At 40.6% G+C, this 21,101-nt stretch overlaps 1 protein-coding gene across 8 annotated transcripts in view; it reads left to right on the top strand.

Annotated features, from left to right (window-relative positions):
* Positions 1–21,101, top strand: part of sdk2b (sidekick cell adhesion molecule 2b) — a 278,236-nt gene that overhangs the window by 200,992 nt on the left and 56,143 nt on the right. For all 8 annotated transcript variants that reach the window (XM_026178235.1, XM_026178230.1, XM_026178233.1 and 5 more), the window contains exons 2-4: positions 335–494; positions 12,209–12,315; positions 14,505–14,652. In XM_026178235.1, the coding sequence (XP_026034020.1) occupies positions 335–494; positions 12,209–12,315; positions 14,505–14,652 (415 nt within the window). The remainder of the gene's footprint in view (positions 1–334; positions 495–12,208; positions 12,316–14,504; positions 14,653–21,101) is intronic.

The following is a 21,101-nucleotide window of genomic DNA, read 5'->3' as shown; positions in this document are numbered from 1 at the left end:
ATGAAATCCCAGCATCTGACCATAGACAATCCGTAACAGTCAGAGAGATGTAAGCATCAGTTACATTTGGCTCCCTGTTTAAGTGTATTTGAAAAGTTTCCGAGGACTCTGTGCTTGCTTCTTGCCTGTGCTTACATTATCAAAGTTAATGTGATTCCTTCTATCTTATCTGAAGAACTCCGTTTTCCTGACATTCTTTTGTCCCTGTATTTGTGTGTGTGTGACATTTAAGAGTTTGCATTGTTCACTGTTTGTTTCCCATTAACTGGTTTTAGGAGGAAAATGTCTCATTAGGAAATTGAAAGACTTTAATTCCAAACATTTGTCTTTACAGATGACGTGCCTCCCTACTTCAAGACAGAGCCAGTGCGTAGCCAGCTCCATCTGGAACGTAACAGGCTGGTGCTGACCTGCATGGCGGAGGGAAGCTGGCCACTAGAGTTTAAATGGATCCACAATAGCACAGAATTAACACGCTTTTCACTGGAGTACAGGTGAGCACAGGCTGATGAACTGTAACTAACTAGTCATGTGTATATTTGGTGAAATTAGGATTAGTATTTACCTTTTTGCCATTAGCTACAGGCCTACTGTAAGAGATAAACTATGAAAGTCCCATTCAGTCAGGAGCAGAGATTAGTCATTGACCCCTGGTAGCCACTGGTCGCTAATTCACGCTAGCGTGAAATTGATTGGAAAGAGGTGCACGGTGTTGCACTGAAAACCTCCTTTGAGGTTTTGAGTTTGAGTACACACCAAGAGGAAGTGAAACTGTGAAAAATTGTGACACAACCTGGAAATGGAGTCTGTTTGCACTAAAAGTAAAATGTGCTGGTTGCAGCAGTCAGGCACAACTTTTCAAAAGGTTGTAACTTTTACTGTGAAAGCAAACAATGTCCACTTCCAGTTTGCAGTGAACTTTTCACAGTTTCACTATAGCTCAGAGTATAAATGGCAAGTGTTTGCAGACAAGTTGGCATCTTCCATGAAAACTACAGGTGAGTACAGGAAGGTTTTTGGTGCAACACCCTCTTTACAAACTCGTTTCACCTCTGACAGCCAGCTCCAACTGGCTGGTAAATACAAAGGTTGTCGATCGTCCTCTAGGTCAGTGTGACTGAGACCTTACTCTTTTAACGTACATGACACATGTGATATTTTGATTTGAATCTATCTATCAATCTATCGTTTTCTGGTAATCCGAAGTCAGTTCACAGTGTCAGCACGTTAAGCAGGTTATTCCAGATGTCCTTCTCCCCAGACAAACTTTGTAGCTCCTCCTTGGGGGATCCCAGAGTGTTCCCAGGCTAGATGAGATCTCTCCATTGTGGTCTGGGTCTACCCTGTGTTCTCCTGCCAGCCGGGCGTACCCACAGGACACACAGGAGTAGCAGCTCTACTCCAAGATCTGGATTTCAACCACTAGTTTTTCAGTTGTTACCCATTTTTCATGAGCATAGGTGAGAACCGGGATGCAGATGGACTGGTAAATCAAAAGCTGCACCTTTCAGCTCTGCTCTCTCCTCACCACGACAGTCCGGTACAATGCCTGCATTATCGCTGACGCCACACTAATCTCCCAGTCAAGCTCACGTTCCGTCTTCCCACCACTCGTGAATAAAATCCCACAATACTTGAACTCTCTTGCTTGAGGGATGGTTTGAATTTGACCTAAAAAAAAATCCTTCAAAGGGACCTAGTCTTGTAGCCACAGGTAGCCTTACTTGATTATTCTGATGCTACAGAGAAGAAGCATGGGCTATGTAAGAACATCTTCTGCACCCTATTCCAGTTAGATAGGTGTTTAATGCTTGTTTGATGAAAATATTTTTTAAAATCAAACTTATTTTAAATTTAAATTGAATCAGTGTAATATTATGGCTCTAAAAGCACATCTTTATTTCATTTCCAACACTGCTGTGGTAATTCTCAAATTCAGTAGGGCAGTGTGGTACTCTGCATATGCATTTTTAATTAATCCTGGTCATAATCCATCAAACATTAGTGCATTATAAATAAAGAAATGGCTTATTCTTGCTTCTTTTCTTTTATTGCCTCTAACCCCCCCCCCCCCCCCCCCCCCCCTCTCCCTCGTGCCTCCGTGACCTCCATCACTCTCTGTCTCTCCCTCTGGAGAGGCTGCAAACAAGCGAAAGACGTGAATGAGGGTTAGTGCAGGAGATAAACCGTCTTTAATGGTAACTGGAAGATCCCAATCACGAGGCAAACATTGCTCTTATCTCAGAGAGCAGTGTGCCTCCACCGAGCGTTTCCGTGCGCATGTACATGTATGTGTGCAGACAGCAGTACAAATGAAGCGCCGGACGATTGATAGAAAGCTTGCTGACGCGCAGCAGATCTTAGCTGAACTGTTGTGTTCACGTGTGAAAAAGAGAACGAATGTGAAAACAACAGTGGCTGAACATAGAAGCAACATCAGGGTTGTTGATGGAAACGCTTTCTTGGTATAATCTCTGGAGACAGATGAGACCAGAGTGAGAACAGCAGAGCAGGAAGGGCAGAAGTGAGACACACAGCTGCTGGAGGAATTGATGAGAATGGACTGTACCTGAGAAAACCACTGCTGTTGGAAGCTTTGGGCCACTTTGACTGTGTTATTGGGAGAGTGATTGAGTGACGCTATGGGTGATTAAACAAGTACTCAGGCACAAGGCTGGACAAGGTTATGTCTATGTCAGTGTGTATATCATATAAAAGGACTGTTAAAGCCATGCAATTATCCCATTCAGGATTGTTTGGCTTTACAAATAGATATAAAAAAGAGACTAATCAAAAATACCCTCAAATTGCTGTCATGCGCTTAGACCATCTGTGCTTTACCAACGTCCTGCTAGTAATAAAATAAAGTACACTGCAAAAAAGAACGTGAATCTTGCATAGGCTAAATGCAACATGCAAACAAATAATAAAAGGACCTTTATAAGGATCTAGAGTCCATATGAGTAGCTGAGTACTTAAAAAATCTAAATACCATTTTAACTGAAGACCGAGTGCCCTGCTATATACTTTCAAGAGTTTGTGGATGTTAGTTTTAAGTACGCATGCCTTTTTCTTGAGGTTTTGTGTCCATTGTATAATTTCTTCATATATATCAGCACCTCTCTTAATGCAAAACCGTGGCGCTCGTGTTGTTTATATGTCGGTACGCACTCCTCCTTATTCCTCAAGTCGGCCTTTCTTTCCGCCAGCAGAGTATTTCAGCAGAACAGACCCCCATATTAATGAGGTTATGGCAGAGGTCCCCAGTGCTGGGCGCTGCTTTAAATATTGACACCATGTGACTTGACCTTGTGTCCTCTGGCAACCAATCAATGCTGAAAACTCTGCGTGAGCATTATAATTCAACATGTAGGTGTGTGCGTGGAAGAGTTAAGCAAGTGGCTGACTTTTAGAGAGACCAGGATCAGCACTGACAAATGCCACATGACGGAAACTTCATCTATACAATATCCAATTGCCACACGCAGATATTCACACATTCTGGCTCGCGTGCTGCTTTCTTTGTTCCTAAAAAAAAATCATTTAATAGCCTTATCACCAGATTACAATTGAACTTAGGAAGGATGAAGATTATATCCAATACAATTAAGAATTTTTGATCCTATTAGGCAGATAAGTCTCCTGCACACAATGCTTCAGCAAATCAATAGATCTATAAATACACAGAATAGCACCACAGCTTCCTGTCACGTGACCAAAACCTCAGGGGTGATTACCTGGCACTCCACCAGTCTTTTTGCTGCCAATTAACCTAGAAACTTAATTAAGAGAGTTAATTATTAATCGGCCCTCAAGAGGCATTTTTGTTTGTCAATTGGTTCTTGGCTGGGTTGGTGGAGTGTGGCCTCTGCTTCCGAGAATAGTAAACTTTTGCTTCTTACTCTAATTAGATTGAAAGACAAAAGTAAATAAATAAGTCTTAAAGGGTTTTACAAAGGCAGAAGGGAATATAGTAGTTGTTTGTTTCAGTTATAATAATTTGAAAATAGCATTCCAGAGAGGATACGTTTTTTTCTGAAAGATCAGGCAAATGGTTAAAAACTTTAAGAATGACATTTCAAATTACAACTGCATCAGTAAATGAGCAGAGAAATCTGTGAATCCAAAGGAAAAGGCAGAAAACTAAGAGTAAATGACTGTAATCTTCAACCACAGATCTCCAGGAGAAACCTCTGTACGGGCACAAACGGGGGTATGGATATGTCTAATCAAGACTCCCTCACCACAAAATATGAAACAAATAAATACATAAAAAATGGTACAAAAGACATCGCAGTCGCAGCGTGACGAGTTCGTGTTGATTGACTTTTCATCTCTATGATCTTCTGCATAATAGGTGCTTTGCTCTTCAAATCTGGCATTTCACAATCAGGAAAGAAAAGAATAAATAGAAAATGAGATTAGCGTTTGACAGCTAGCTTGATAGAATGTCACTTCACTCTTTGCAATAATGATTCATCTTTGTAAAATGTGGGTGCGCCTTCAGAAATGGGACGGTAATATTGTATATCCGTGTTTTTGGCAAATCAAGAATGTGCCGGAAGCTAGATGTAGACAGATATGTGCAGATTTTTAAACACTGCATGTACGTATTTCCTAAAAACTCAACCCTCACCCAGACGCCCCTCTTCACACTTCACACTGGGCTCTCCTGCATTCCCTTTGTTCGTCTTGTCTTACTTTAATCCATACATAGATGAAATACCACTAAGCATCCACATTTTTTCTCTTTTAAGCAGATATCATTTCATGTTAGCTCTGAACAAATTAAAACAAGTTCAGTACAATGTTTTTCAATGTCTGGGGGAAAAGCGAGAAGAGATGACAAGCATGCCAACTGGATGAAGATGAAGGAAAAGCTGGTGGAAAAAACTGCCTTTTCTTCACACACCAACAAATATTTAGAGGAAGCCACAAACATCATTGTGCCTAAGATTAGTTATTGAGTTATTAAATAAATTATATCCAAACTTAAGACCAGATAAAGTGTGTCAGTTTACTGTCCTGTTGGGAAAGTGCCATCTGTCTCCAGCTACAGTGACCACCACCCAATGAGAGGTTCATACGACAGCTGCCCTAAATTAACAGCGGTGGTAATTATGAAAATTGTTTTTATTTGTTTCTGTAATGAGTACATATATAACAGACACAAGAGTAGGATCCAAGTCATGGTTTGTGTGTGCTCTGCCTTTTTACTGTCATTAAACAGCAATTTATCGCACGAAATGTGAAAAAACCCTGTTGAAAATCAGACAAATTGAAGATTCCTTTTGTTCCCGTCTCCATGTGCCAAAACAAATGTGAATGCATGTAGAACAGGAGGTGGGTCAAAGTGTGCATGTGGAAAATGAAATTGCATGAGGAATAAAGCACAGCAGCAAATAATAAGACCTTGAGATTCAAATTTGCCCATTCGCTCACTGTCATTTTCATTTCCCATTTCCCCAGTGTGTTGTTTTCTTTGACACATCCCACATATCCTTGCTCCTTCTACTGTCGCTCTTTCCAATTGTCACACACAATTGTTCTAGCGAGTCACATCAGATCTAAATAAATAGTTTTTATTTAGCGGGTCCGTGGCACTCTCTACTTAATCTGTATGCGTTTCTTTTATATGCTTGGATTTCTGTGCTTTAAGGCCCTGTGAATAAAAGACATCAAATAAAAGCAAAACAACAAAACAGAAAATCCAAAGCTACTTCACTGGATTAAATGAAAGTATCCTTTCATGTAACAATAACAATAAGAAAAAGAAGAATTAGTATGCAGACTTGACCAGCGTGAGACATAACTGAATTTTTCAATATACAGGTCAAATAAATCCACATGTATTATTAAGCTGTTTGGTTGAACGCATTGTTATCCTTGTTTATTTGCTAATGTTTGGCTAACCTTTATCCGTGCTAAGGAGAAAGAGTTGCAGTACCTTAGGTCAGTACTTGAATCCCATCATGTTAGGGATGGGCACGCCTTGAATACAGTCAGCCAGGCAGCATCTCTCTCTGGATGACCTTAATGGATTTCTGGCTATAACTAGAAATGTCCATTTTCTATCTCTCTGGCATTCTCAGCCACAGCCCCTAGATACAATAGATTGTACCTTTCTCTCTCCTCCCTTGCACGCACTCACTTCTTGTTTTCTATGGCTGAGCAGAGTGAGTGAGTCTCAAGTGCAAGTGAGACAACAGGAGAAGAAGACACTGTTTTATTTTGCACAATATCCAGCATTTGTTCATGCGTGTGTGTCACTGTGCTGCTGGCTGGTATGGCTGCTTCTCTACTGTAGAAGCACATCCATACTGTACTGTATGGATGTGCAAGGACATCACGTTATACGAATAATTACACTGAATCTCCAAATTAAACAGGAAGTAGCCTCACTTTATCATGTTTATATAGTTTACAAAGTATTTTTACTATTGTAGTCTTTTAAGTTCTGATATAAATAGTTCTTAATTCAAGAATGTTTCAGTATCCTTTACCAATTTCATCCTTTGTACAAGTATGCAGGCTTTTGTTTGTCGTATATTTGCAACATAATATGTTCTGGCCTTCGCGACTATTTCACAGCTTTGATGAATGCATAGAAAAGGAAACTGGCTTTTTCAGACATTATAGGGCGGAAATTGTAAGATAAAATGATCTTAAAATAGTATTAGTTTGAGTATACTGTCTCCTTTGGACAATTATCCCTCTGCGTTATCCTAAAGAATAGAAGAAGCTATCCTCTGTGGACCTCTAAAGAATCTATTTATTTCCAGTAGCTTAAATGAGAAGTCCCAGTTACCTGTGATGTAGTGGATGTGTTAGGAATTAAGAAGAAACTGAGAAACATTTAACCAAGAAAACATTTCTTATATGATCCAGTGCATCTTTAAATGGAATGTCCTTAAAAATATATAGTTGATCTCAAAGAGTATTGATCTCTTTTCAGAGACATTACGCATGCGGTGGAGCATTTCAGAGCTATAAACAAGTATCTTTGATTTTCTGTCAATGTTGCTTTCACGTGTCGCTTTCTGTGATGGATATTTCAAGCACACGGTAAACACACTATAAGCATATAATCATCCTATTAGAATAATGACACACATCAGTCCATCATGATCCCCCGAATAAATAAGTAATTAGGCTGTCAAAGCTAATAATTATCCACTGCAACTGCTTTTGTTTGTATGCTACCCTTTTGAATATACAAGCTGTTGAAGTATGCCCTGTTGCTGTTAAGTGAACTCGTTAAGAAAAGTAAAGTGACATCAAACTGTTATATGAGGTTGAAGACCTTTCTGTTAGCTGTAAATGTAACATGAGGGGGGAGATCATTATAAGTGAGCGGTCACACATCGTGCTTCGTTTCGTTTTTTTAGTCAAATCTGATCTTTGCATCACGTGACACAGCATCAACAGCACACACACTTTCAGATCTGGTTTCTAATTAATTGCAGTGTTTAGTAGAGAAAAATGTTGGTGTCATTACCAGCTCATAATAAATTTATGATGCTTTATAATTTATTATGATTTACTTTTATGATAAGATAGGCTGTAATTACAGTGTCCTTGCAGTGTGTGAATGAGGTTTTATAATGCTAGTGTTTAACTAGCAATTAAAGTCGAATGTTATTGGAGCTAACCTTGGTGAAGGTATGATGTTATTATGGGAACGCTCTAAAAAAGAGTGCACTGCAGCCACCTACAATCAAAGATGATAGTTTCTCCAGTTATCCGCTGCCATCTCTTCATCTTTTCCCCCTCTCTCGCTAACCTGTTTTCATTCTTCCATCCCTTCTGTTCTCTCTGCCTTCCTCCATCTCCAACCCACTTTATGCCAAGTCCTCCCCTTTTTCTCATGTCCCTCTATCCGTCTCCCTGCCACTCCTCCAACTAATCATTTCTCCTGAGTGGGGCTAATTAAAGGGGATCTGACGGAGTGTGCTGACCACAGGAACATCAATCAATCTCTGTCCAACACAGCGAGCCCCCGCTGACTCCCCCAACCTGCTGCCAACGTGCACAACTCTGCAAAGGTTAATTGTATTCATTATATAAGGGACAGAGTGAAAGAGGGAGAAAGAGAGGGAGAGAAAGTGAAAGAATACTAACTAAAGTCACCCTGAAGGTTCTGGCTCTAGGGTGAATTCTCTCTAGGCCTCAGTGAGGTTAAACTTGGAGCAACGACACCACCTGTCAGATATTTCTCGCTCGATATCTGCTTCTTCTTCTCCAAACCACTGAGCGAGCTCACTTTTTTTGTAACAGTCTTCCTTTGCTGGCATCCCATTATCTATTCACCTCCTCTCCCTTCCATTTATGCATAGCATATATACGTAATTGTATTCATTTAGTTGATGGAACATATGAAAGGAGTCACACATCATTAATAGAGCCTACTGATTAGTTGATTAAGCCTTAACAGACTTTGGGCTAAAACTCATTTAGTCCTTTGGGCCCAAGTGGCGCTGCTGGTAATGAGGTTTGATACCACTTCATTTTTTTGTTATAGATATTAAAAGCCTTCCAGCACATCCAGCCATTTGTTGTTACGGCACTATATCAATTTCAAAAGCACTACATTTAAAGAATAGAGTCGGCTTTCTGGACCTTTTCAAGCTATCGGGATAATTCAAAGAGCAAACTAGACAGTGAGTGGTTAGTGAAACTTCAAAAAGTGAGACACAAACTGGAAATGAAGAACTTTCATCTTCAAAGTAAAAACTGCATCTTTTGAATTGTGTTGGTTGTAGTTGCAAGGCGCTGCTTTTATTTTGAAGGGGTAAGTTTTCCATTTGCAGTTTAGGTTGCACTGCAAACTCCGTTTCATGTTTCGTTCCATGCAGACCTCTAGCTATCGCAACAATCTGCCATCAACCAACACAAACAAGCGCCATATACCGCATGCTTGGGACGGCCAGCAACCTGCAGCAGTCGCTCCCCAACCAGTCGCAGAATACATAGTCTTTCCTAGCAAACGATCGTTACCAGGGGGTCATTGACCAGTTTCTAATCAATGACCCCCTGTTACTTTGACACAGCAATCACTCACAATCAGTGGAGAAATGCACATTTTTATATTGTGACTAATGATTACCAAGTGGTTGCTGACAGATCTCTACTCTGTCCGATGGAGGACTTAAGAAGATTCCTTGTCCAACAGGATAATGGCATCCTCGTTTTTTGAAATTCACATGCAGAGATTTGAATGCAGAGTTTTTTTTATCCAACTAGCAGAAACCAGAATCCTGAGCACAGCACCATGCTCTTCTAGATATGCGCACTATGAATTAATTCTTCCTTTTCATGTGGAACAGCAAATCAACAGCTATCTGCTTATTTGTTGTCTTGCATGTTAAAGGTGGTGTGAAATTAAGTTTTCTGACACATACATGAGAGACTGGTGACATAGAAAAAGCTGATTTGAAAAAGGAAAACTGTTGCAGATTCTACTTTCCAAAGCATGCGACTCAGTCGTTTAATGAGAATGAGTGATGGTGTTCTCGACCACCATGTTTAAAACACCAAATTAGAAACTTAGTTCAGAGAGATTACACTGACAGCACACTAAAGTTGCTCTAGCAGCTCCTTCTTGGGTGTTCGTTTTTCCTCACTATGTGAATATTTGATCAGTGTAGATCAAGTAAAATTGTTCTGAATGACCCTAAAGCAAAATAGATGCTCGTTTCTACTTTAAAGTCTGATTGTCAGCATGATCAAAATCACCAAATTTAAAAAATATATTCTAGCCTACTTCTATGTGGAAACTTTTTAAATATATTTATGTGCGTGTAATGCAGGAGGGTATGTTTTTGGTTAGCTTGCTTTAAAAACACTATTAGAAAATAGATATTTCCTTTTTCTTCTCTTGAGCCTTGAGCTCTCTGCAGTGCTTTTGAATCTCTTGATGCATTTTTAGTCAACTACAGAAGAGATCAGATGAGTGCTTTTCAGATATTTAGGTACCATTAGGCATATGTAACAGAGCATTTTTAGGGGAATAATTATTTTGATGGCCTCTAAAATACAACTGCTTTGTTTGCAGTTATAGTTTTGCTTCTGCGAGCATCCAACTTCACTGCAAACAGCTTGTTGAATGCACTTCTGAACTATGAAATTGCTCTTTTTTTAACAAATAGTCTCACTTATGTTCTCGCCAAACACTGATTCATGACAAAAAAAGCCCTGTGTAAACAAAAGGTTAAATCACAAAAAAACTTTTCAAACAAACTGCATGTGGTTACTATAGAAACCAGTACATACAATTACTAAAGGTTACTCTCAAACAATCTGCCTGGCAGTGCTCTAAGCATTTCTGAGCACATATCATGCAGGAATGTGACAGCTTTGCTGTCACACATGCTCCTAGTGGGAACTGTTTCACCTCCTACAAGTATGTATTTTGACAAGAGTGTGCTGTGCTAGAGTGACTTTCAAATTAAACATGTGCAACTGGCTGTAGGCTAACATGCAACTTCTGCATGTTGTGCTGCTATGTAACATGCCATTAGAGACTGTCCGTGCAACCACTTTAACAGCCGGCCGCTCCTTGTAGCTCCCTCAGTGCAGTCATTTCTTTTAGTTATTGGAAGGTTTTAGGACGTTGACACCTGCCGTTTTGAGGTGTGCCTGATCTCTAAAATGAATTGCCCTAATCCATTTCGTATCCTGGTGCTATTGAAGTTTTCTCTCACAGACGTAGCCAGGTGTTTTCCAGATATTGAAAAGACACAAGCACACAATCAAGTATCACTTTGCAAGTAATGAAAAGGTTTTTTTTTTGGCTGCTCCCTTATTTTCCCAAGGGGCTGCCATGGTAGATGGATCCCCAAATTTGATTTGGCACAGTTTTTTATTTTATGCCAGTTGCCCTTCCTATCTGAACCTTCTCATTTGTCTGGCAGAAAGAGTACACTGTCTTCTCATCTTTTGAGGGTGGATTTGTGTCTCCTCCTAGTCTCAAACTGGGGATGCCCACCACTATACCACATATTCACCTATTAGCTTTCAGGTAATCAACTTGGTAAACAATTGATACCCTAACAACTCAATTTAAAAGCTTTTTGTTCTACAGAACACAATTAGAAGTTCAATGTGCTTGAAACTTTTTAAAAGCAAAGGTCTATACCTGCGTTGAATAAACAGAAAGTCATTGTTTTCTCTTTATGGCTTCATCAAACTGCCCATTCTCACTCCCAGCTTGTCATAAATCAATGCTTTCAAAGGACCTTTTGGCTTTATATTTAAACGCATTGGTTAAGCGGCATTTTTCAGCCTGCAGGGTTAATGTTAGGATGTGATCTAACTTGTAAATGAATTTGAAAATAAAAAATTAGTACACAAACCATCATCTCCTCACTAGCCTTTTCTGAACGAACTTCCAGATGCGTACTTTGTTCCTCATTAAAAGAGGAGCATTATCTGTTGGCTTCAGAAATTACAGCAGGTGGTGAGTCAAGGCACTGATGCCAAAAGAGCCCTTACGACACTAGCGGAGTCTGACAGAATGACAGCATTTCACACTATTTAAGTCATTTTTAGGTGTGTCTTTGCAGTCTAATTGCAACAAAACAGGGACTGTTTTAATGCAGTCCTTTCTCAAGCCAAAACCTTAGACACCTTAGCAAGACAGTGCTAAGTGTACACTTCTATCCTTGCAAAAAGTACATGTCACTCTGCCGCCACCTGGCACTGAGGCAGTACTGCTATCACAGCTGGACACCGAAGTCAAGGTCATCGTGAGAATGTCAGCTGCTGAAGACATGAGGCTTCAACCTTTGTCCCAGGGGGGTGTTCTGTTTGTCTGTGTGTGTGTGTGTGTATGTGTATGTGTGTGTATGTTTGCATAAAAGACATTTTAATGCAGGTGTTTGCTGTCTGAGCTTAGTGCCTGTGTCTAAGTAAGTGTGTGAGGGATGGCTTCACTGTGATGGCTGGGTTAGCCTCTCAAGTATCATTATCGGTGGAATAAACAACAGCTAAGCTGCGATGTCCTCAATGCCCTTGTTCTTCTATTAGATAGTCTTAAGTTTGTGTATTTAATGTGTGTGCGCACTCAAATGCTTTTCAGCTTGTTCGTGCCTATAAATTAAAAAACTTCTTTGAATTCTACTTTTGTCTTAATTAGTTTTTTTTTTAGTTTATTAAGAGTTAAAAGTATTTAAATCTTTTTCTCGTGTGTTTCTGTGCTTGTTAAAAGGTACCTAATCCCTTCACTGGACCGCTCCCATGCTGGCTTTTACCGCTGCATTGTGAGAAATCGGGTGGGAGCCCTTCTGCAGAGGCGCACAGAAGTACAAGTGGCCTGTAAGTATTAACACAGGACGCAGCTGAAGCACAGATCCAACGAATGAATAAACGGCTGTCTAATAGACACATGCTGATTTAAGCGAGAGAAAGCGTGTGCGCTTAACTGCAGCAGTTTAGTACACAGTAGGCCCACGCTATCTTTGGGTGCCTTTGTATCAAGGACTGACTAGGGAGGGACAGATGCTGGCAGGGTGAAAGATCTACCTGCATCTCATTCAGAGTGTTATCATCCCAGACAGCTGTTCCACTCAGCATTCTCATTAGATTGATATTGTTGCCATGGTTCTTTTTAACTTTGCTTCATTTCAATATGACCGCTGCTTTTTTCATTCTCTCTCCTTTGTCAACAACATCTGTTGTTTCTTTGGCAAAAATAGAGCTCCCGTGCACAGTGTTTCTGCAAATTTTCACATTCGTTTTCAGGCCACTCAGCTCCCTCGTCTTGTTAACGAGCTATTAGACGTGCCACTGAGGTGTCTGGAGTGTTGTCACATCAAATCCACCCCCCCTTCCCATATACACAACTTGTCCATTATCGTGCTTTACTAGGGTATGCCTGGTTCACTTGCTTCCCTGTGTTCCAGCCGCATTTGAATGGATGTAACGTACAGCTGTACCTGTCGATGCACTCAACCAGCCACTAAAGAGAAAGAAATGGGAGGGTGATAGGAAATTGAGTCCCACGGGTCGACTTCTCTCGTATTCGGCAAAAACACTGTTGCCGAAGCCTCTCCTCCAGCAGACGGACTTTTTGTGGCGTCCATCACTGGTTCTGTTTGTTGTTTCGGCTTCCTCCCTCTCTTGACTTTGTCATCTGGCCACCACTGCTTTCTATTTATTTCTTGGCCTCCACCCTGCTGTTATTTCAGTTCCTATTTATTCCAAACACTTCCCATTTCCATAATTCTCTTCTTCCCTCTCAGTTGCTCATGAAGTGGTATGGATGGTGACGCAGAGTAAAAAGGGAGAATTAAGGACACCTGCAAAAGGAATGGATGAGCTGGACAAGGGAGGGAGAGGGAGAAGAAGAAAGAAGGAAGGATGGAGAGATTTCTTCTAGAAACTATTCTATTGAGGCAGCACAATTAGAATTGCAGAGACACACCTCAGAGAAAGGGAAACATGCCGAGGCATTAGAGATTAGGGAAGAAGGGGAGGAGGACATCACATCACTGAAACTGCAGATCAAAGTCGGGGGATTTGCACACTTCCCAGATTTTCATTTAAGCTAAGCACCACAGCTGCAGCGTAAAGCCAGATTACCTTTTTTTATTCTCTTGAAAGAGAGTGAGGAAAAATAAGTCTGCCATCGATTCACAACCACCGCAGCATCCTCGGTTCAGACTCCCTCACCTTCATCCCTGAATGTTCCCGAGATATTATCTCCAAAATGTGTGTCATAATTGGGTTTTCAATGTAACATTTTATTTATTTCTGCCTATTGTTCCCCTTTAAATCACGGAGGCAAATATATGATCTTTGGAGAAAAATAATGCTGTGACTGTGTTTCAGACTGTGCTGGAGGAGGAAAACATAAAGTCTACTTGTTACTGTTGTCCTGTAAAGGTTTACAATCAGCATCTGCTAATGTAACAGCATAGGGGAATTTCACAACCCACAACAGATGAATTTACAGCTAGTTGATAAATTCCCATTAGAAATCGGGAGTGGAAAGGGGGGGGGGGGGGAGGTGGTAATATTAGTCCAGCGTTTTGTCAGCTTTTAAGATATAATGAGGCAAGGGATGAATAAAAATACTCTAACAAATGAAATATATTACGAGATAATAGAGAAGCGGCATAGCTGGTCATCTACTATGTTGCGCAATGCACAAATTTAGTGGGTGATCAAGATTGATTGCCTTTGATGCATCCACACAGGAGGATACGGGATATGAATATTAGTCAATTTAGCGTCCCTCGATGTCCCTCTGTGAGTCGTTACGTGCCGGTTCCTTCTAGCCTTGCTTGATGTACCATGGAAACCATGGCAACAACACTTTGCTGTCCATCAAATAGCTATAGTGTGAAATTTCACAATAGACAGCAGATGACAAAAGCTCTGTGGTTACCAAAAGTCAAAGAAGAAGAAAGCAAGAGTAATTTGTTCCTGCGACTGTCAGTCTCACTCTCTTGTTCTCTCTTGCTTCCCTTGTTTTTGTCTGTGTATTGTGTGTTTTCCTTTAGTTATGGGAAGTTTTGAGGAAGGCGAACGTACCCAGTCAGTCTCTCAGGGAGAGGGTGCTGTGATTCCAGCACCACGCATTCGCAGCTTCCCTCAGCCACAAGTCACCTGGTTCAGAGATGGGCGCAAGATTCCACCCAGCAGCCGCATGTGAGTTTTCTTCTCTTGTTGTTTTTCTGTTTTTTTGTTCGTTGGGCCTTTTGTGTCTTATTTGGCTTTTCTGTTTGACTCTAGAAATATTTTTTGGGTTTGTTTTTTTTTTCCTTTTTTTTCCTTTGTCCCTGAAGGTGTTTGAGGGCTTTAGTTTGAGAGCAGCTGTTCCTACCTGTTGTTTGTTTTTCATCTTGCTAGATTTTGTGCTGAAGGACAGCTTGAATTTCTTCTACAGAACAAGGGCTGAAGACAAAACAGTTTCAGCACTCTGTGTGCAATGGGATATCTCTCGTCTTACACATTTTTTTTCAATTTTGTAAGAAAACCCTTTTCTATTTCCTTATCTATGTCTTTTTCTTAATGTTGCCCATTGTCTGTCTTTATTTTGTTGTTTTTGCTTGCCAACCAACAGCAAAATCATGGTCTGACAGGGCTATGGAGCACTGGGCCTCCTGACAGCCTATTTGTATTGCTGTCTCATTCTGGTCACTTAAAAAGGTAGAATGCAAATATGAAGGTAGATTTTTTTAAAGTGCTTTCTTCACTTTAACGTGCTATGTGGCCCAAGAAAGAAGCAGATACAAACTTTGTTATTTTATTACTAATTGAAAATGTACTGCATCTGTACACTGTCAGCACAACCTGACAACTACATTTCCCAAAATGCAACTTGACTGTTTGGTTTGGGCATTTGCATGTATTATGTTAGTTTTGCCTAAAATATCTGAGTTACTTTAGAATATTTGTCCATAAATATACTTGCCTATACTTGTGCTCCAAGAACATTTGACAGATTAATTAAGATTATGTTCCCCGTGATGCTACACAGGCTACACCTCCACACGGTAGGGTTTTAACTTTATCTTTCAGTGACTGACATTGTGCTGAGGTTACTCACATCTTTGTGGGGGGGATATTTGTGTGTACCAGCGTGTGCGTTAAAAAGTCACTTATCCCGTCTCATCACATCTGCATTTCTTCACAGTGGGAGGTGACCTTGCCCTTAGTTAGAGTGAATCTTTCTTATCATCTTCTCATCATCAGTAATCATCCCCTGACCTAGAATCACAATGAGACAAATGCCCAGGCGTACTGAGAAGATGAAGGTTGCTGGCCACCGGTAGCCTGCTCTGTCTGTGTTTTTAAAGAATAGTTTTTTTAATAAGAAGGATCTACAAAATAAGTTGAACTTCTTATTTCTCTCAAGCTGATGCGGTTGTGTTCTCTGACATCGTTACAGCTGGTTCCTTATTTCTCAGGTTTTTTGTAACCTGGTGTGCGCTGTGCAGATAGAACAAAATGGACAAGCTGAAGGCATGAGCGAGCCCGTCTTTACGAGCATCTCTATAATCCATCAGTGTGGGAGTATAGGAATTCCCAGATGGCATTGAACTGTGTTGGAAGATTGGTGCTTCAGCTAGAAATGATGAGACGTTCTGTGGAAAGTTATTGAAAAACAGCATTGTATTTGTCTTTGAATTATGTACTTCCTCTTTCTGTGGCGCAGACTGTAGTTTTCTCAGCAGTATGCTGTTCTTTTAGAAGATCTTCAGCAAATCAGTGAACCTCATGCACGACTATAAAAGGTTATGCTTCTCTGTTGACGTCACAAGTGGTATGTGCAGTGACCAGTGTGTCAGGCATAATAGCGGCTTCATTTGCCGTTCTGTCGCTGTCTCCCTCCTCTATCTCGCTCCCTTCTTTTGTCTCCATTATGGGCCACCCGCTGTGTGTACTTTGCTGCTCTTCATCCTCACTTCCTACCCCGCAGCTCTGAGAATGCTAATACCACATGCACTACCAAGGTCACAGTGTGCAAATGAGCACTGTTGATAACAGGCAGCCTTTTTTATTGAAAATCATTTAATTGAATTTGATTCATGCCACTAGCGTTTACTCTGTAGAGGCATCAAAGTCTCGCTAGTGGAGGAGAGAATGAGGGAGTGCGACTGAGTGAGTCGCACCAAACCACAAGTGTTGCCGTCATGAAGGCTCTATCTCTCTAAATCTGTCACATCGTTATGCATTTCTTCAGACGTTCTCTTGTTGTAAGACCACCTGGAAGATCTCGGTGTGCCATGTGTTACAAGAGTTATATAGTGGAACAAGCTAAAGTGGAATGGCGGTGAAGGAGAACGAGGACTGACAAAAACATGCCATGGATTAGAACCAGGGTGACCATTTCCCCTAATTGTCTCCTGCTCTTGCTAGCCATCCTAAGGTGTCATAAGTTTAATTTACAGGCTCCTCAGGGGTCTGTCTTGCTGCTTGTCTGTGCTCTTTTTAATCACGCCCCTACAAAAGAGAAAAGAGCAAAAACAATCAGATCGCTCAAAAAATGTCGAGGCTCTCATCCAACCAATCTAATACCTAATATAATTCACACTCGCTCTGGAGGCTGCTGTACGACCAATTTCTTTTCTTTCTTTTTTTTGCATTGTGCTTTCATTTAGTTGAAATTCTGGGAGTTTCCTCAAACTGTATCGTGTAGTTCGAGAGTTCTTGTGTGATATTTTTTGTACGTGGTAGAAAGGTGAGAGAAGCTGAGAAATCACTCGAGGATGACACTTGTTGATTGCAAGGACTCTTGTGAGGTGCTCTAGGTCTCAGGTTGGGTACACATATAAAAATACACATCTCAGGAGAACAAGTACATACCTCAAAATGTTTGTATTTATAGCTGTATAAATCTTTATCTGGCTGCAGAATTGAATCCATGATTCAAATGCAAATCTTTCGAATACATAGGGAGGATATCTGGAGAATAGAGAGTAATCCTCTATATACAGGATTACTGAATATAAGATTCAGTAATATAGATTATAGGCAAGATTCAGATATCTAAGTATTGATTAATCAAAAAACTGGTGGAGCATGCAGCTGCTGTACAGAACATGGTGCAAAGTGTGTACTAAATTTCCACTTACTAAGCTGTTTGGCTCCTAGGCATCAATTTTCAATAAGTGATGTTGAATGTTTTTAGACCACTTTTCTCAGTACACACAACACCCACATCATCACATGCTTAGCTATGAAGCTTACAGAACTTGCAGTTCAGTCCTCAGGTCTTTATACCTCACTGTTCACAATAAGGAATTGCTCAGATTGGATCATGTCCTCACCTCATCTTGTTGTCCATAACACCCCACACCACAGTCCCGTCCTGATTCGCCTCATGTTTCCTATTTTGGCTTAAACTGCGGATGTCTGTGGCATTTTTATGTCCTTTGGCCACCCACAGCTGGGAACTGAATTTACTCTTCAGAAAGAGTAAATATGATCTAGTGGATGTGTGCAGAGAGGAATGGATTTTGGGTGCAAATCAAGTTCATTTCAAAAAAAAAAAAAAAAGAGAGAGAGAGAGAGAGAAAGAAAAGGCTAGCTCACAGTCAGGATTCGATATTGGAATGCTGCCGACAGCATAAAATGCCCCCTTCAGTTTATCAAGGACTAGGGCAGTGACTGTTCAAAACATGCCTGTTCAAAATAGCCTGATTGCTTGGCTTCCAGTCTTGCTATTTGCAGCTTTCTCAAGATCATAGACCAAGACCCTGGGTATAATATGGCTGTAACGAATAGAACGTGTTTACTTTCTTACGCGGGGTCAATGATGAAATATTTAGGAAATCCATTTGAAGGAGCTGAAAGATGCTTCTTTGAATAACTGAAATCGTATTGAGTGGTTTGTTTTAATACCAGAGCGTACCATGTCCATTCAAAACATGTAAAACAAATAATAGAATTACAATCCTGGATCCCGTTCTGGCTGATCTGGCACCGATTATTTCAGAATAATTGCATGATTATTTCAAAATGTGGTTTGAGTAAAGCATACTTCAGCACTCCAAATTCTGATTGTGATTACTGGTTTGACAGTCATTTCACAACTCTGGTTCTGTATAAAACCTCTCAAAGACATTTTTGGGATTCTTATACAACTTGACGGTCCCGACTGTCCATTACGGGTCAAATTCGAATTTGTTATATATTTTGGTTTATGCCATCTAAAGATGGTAATGGGGAAATATGTGATACCAGCTGAACATCATCCCTGCTGCCAATATTCCCCTTGGCAAGGCTGCGTCTTACTGTGGCACAGTGACTGCTCACTTTCTGCAATGTGACTCGTGCAGCTGCTGGCCTCGGCGTGGGCAGAGACTCCTTTGCTCTCTAACAGTACGCCCATAAGCTCACGGAATCACTTATTGATGCGTTTGTCTCTTACAGTCTTTGCTGTGCTCATGTTGTGTACTGCCCAGGTTCAAAGCACATGTCCTTGTTTGACTGTAAGCTGAAATGTGCAACCAGACATTGATCTAGCTTTGCTTTAATGAATCAGTTCAGTCAGGGTCTTTTTGTTACAATATATGAAACAGGATGCAAGGAGAAAAAGAACTTTCTAATGGCTGACATTCTTCTCTCGGTGAATGGAAATGTAGTCGAGAGGATCTTCTCCATTCAGCTGCTGTGATTTGTTATGCTATTTTGGAGACTTAATGTCGTGTGTAATCAGAGCCTCTTTTAGTTAAATGCATTTGCCAGGAATTGTGTGGCTCCTGGCTGAAAGGTGAGTCTGTCGTTAGATATAGCGCTGGATTCTGTCCTCACTTTTTCACATCTGACAACAACTCACTACCCACTACCTGTTGTTTTTCTCCCAGAAACTTTCTATTGACATTTTGGCATGGATTTACACCGAAACAACCTTGTAGAGGTGTCTGTTAAGACAGAACACAGAGGAGCCTGACCTGGAGGAGTCAGTGGGAGGACATCGTTGAGACACATACACACACACTGCAGTTCGCTTGAGTAATTTGCTGTAGCTACTGATCAATTAATGGGCCCTGCCTGGGATGCTCAGGTCCTGTCAGCGTGCTATGGATTCTCCATTAGTCACGAGGACCAGTGAATAGCCATGCCCTTCCTTTGCATTTGCCTACAACTGCCCAGCATTAGTCATGAACCTGACAATCTTCAGGTCAAGAGAGAATAGACGACAAGGAGAAGCAAGAATAACATAAAAAAAAATTACAATTTACATAGATTCCTAAATGAATGAATGGATGTATCTAGTCCTACAAGAAATAACTTACTATTCTTAAATATTTCTTGGTCCTCACTACTTGCAAGAGACCAAGAAATCTACTTTTTTTTCTTCCTTTGTCCAAAATTGACTGTTCATCAACTAGATTATTAGAAGTTTGAACAACAGCTGAAGCTATTGTGTGTTTAATTAAGACAAGATATATTTTAAGATAATATCCATCTGTTGTCTTTCTCTGAAGTTGGGTTGCAGTGGTAGCAGGCTATGTAGGGTATTCTAGATGTCCTTCTTCCCAATAATACTTTGTAGTTCCTCCTGGAGGACCACAAGGTGTCCAGTCCCAGGCCAGTGGAGGTATATAATCTCTCAAGCTCTACCCTAGGGTCTCCTTCCACTAACAATTTCCATTTCTGGAAAACCTCCAAATGGAGGTGAGGCATCTTAATGAGATACCCAAACAGCCTCATCTGGCTTCATTTTACATGCAGGAGCAGTGGCTCTACTCTGAGATCCTCCTGGATGTCTGAACTCCTCACCCTATCTCTATGTCTAAGCCTAGCCACCCTAGAGGGAAAACTAATTTTAGACAACTGTATTCACGACCTTACTCTTTTGGTCATTACCCATATTTCGGATTGAGACGTAGATTGATCGGTAAATCGAAAGCTTCACCTTTTTGCTCAGCACTCTGCTCACCATGACGGTTCAATGCAATGTCCGCATAACTGCTGACGCCGCACCAATCTGTCAGTCCAGCTAACACTCCGCATTTCCATCATTCATGAATAAGAGCCCAAGATACTTGGAACTTGTTTGCTTGAGGCAAGGAAGCCTCGAGCCTCTCTCCCCAATCCACAGGGAGCATTCCAACATTTTCCATCAGAGAACCAGGGCCTAAGACTTGGAGGTGCATGAGCAAGGTCATGCTTCAATGAAGCCAAAATTATATCTACCTAATGATTAATCCTGAAAGTGTACACTTAAAAACTTTTAAAAAAAGTTTCCTTGTATTCCTTTCAGTTCTGTGCTGTATGTTGACGTCTGTTTATACAAGGACAGTGAAAGTAGAAAAAGAAACTCCAGGGAAATCAAAAGATCTGTGAAGCAGCAATCAAGAGGTTTTTATTGTTGTTTTGGGCTCTTGCCAATATTGGTAGATCTCTAGGTTCCACTGAGCCAGACTTTCTTCCTTTATTTATTTATTTTTAATAAGTCTTTAGCTCTCCAAGCCTTCTAAAGATCTTTCAACATTTTTCTTCAGACATTGGCTGTTTTTTCACTGATTTTCAGTCCTTGTTACCATTTTCAGATGATTTTTTAGTTAACTTATTAAGCCATTTAACAGTGACCTATACAGTAAATCATTCAGGCATAAAATAGGCCAACTCAAACGATCAACGAA

Source organism: Astatotilapia calliptera, chromosome 8 (genome assembly GCF_900246225.1).
Source record: "Astatotilapia calliptera chromosome 8, fAstCal1.2, whole genome shotgun sequence".
NCBI lineage: Eukaryota > Metazoa > Chordata > Actinopteri > Cichliformes > Cichlidae > Astatotilapia > Astatotilapia calliptera.
This window is presented reverse-complemented; position numbering and strand designations above follow the sequence as displayed.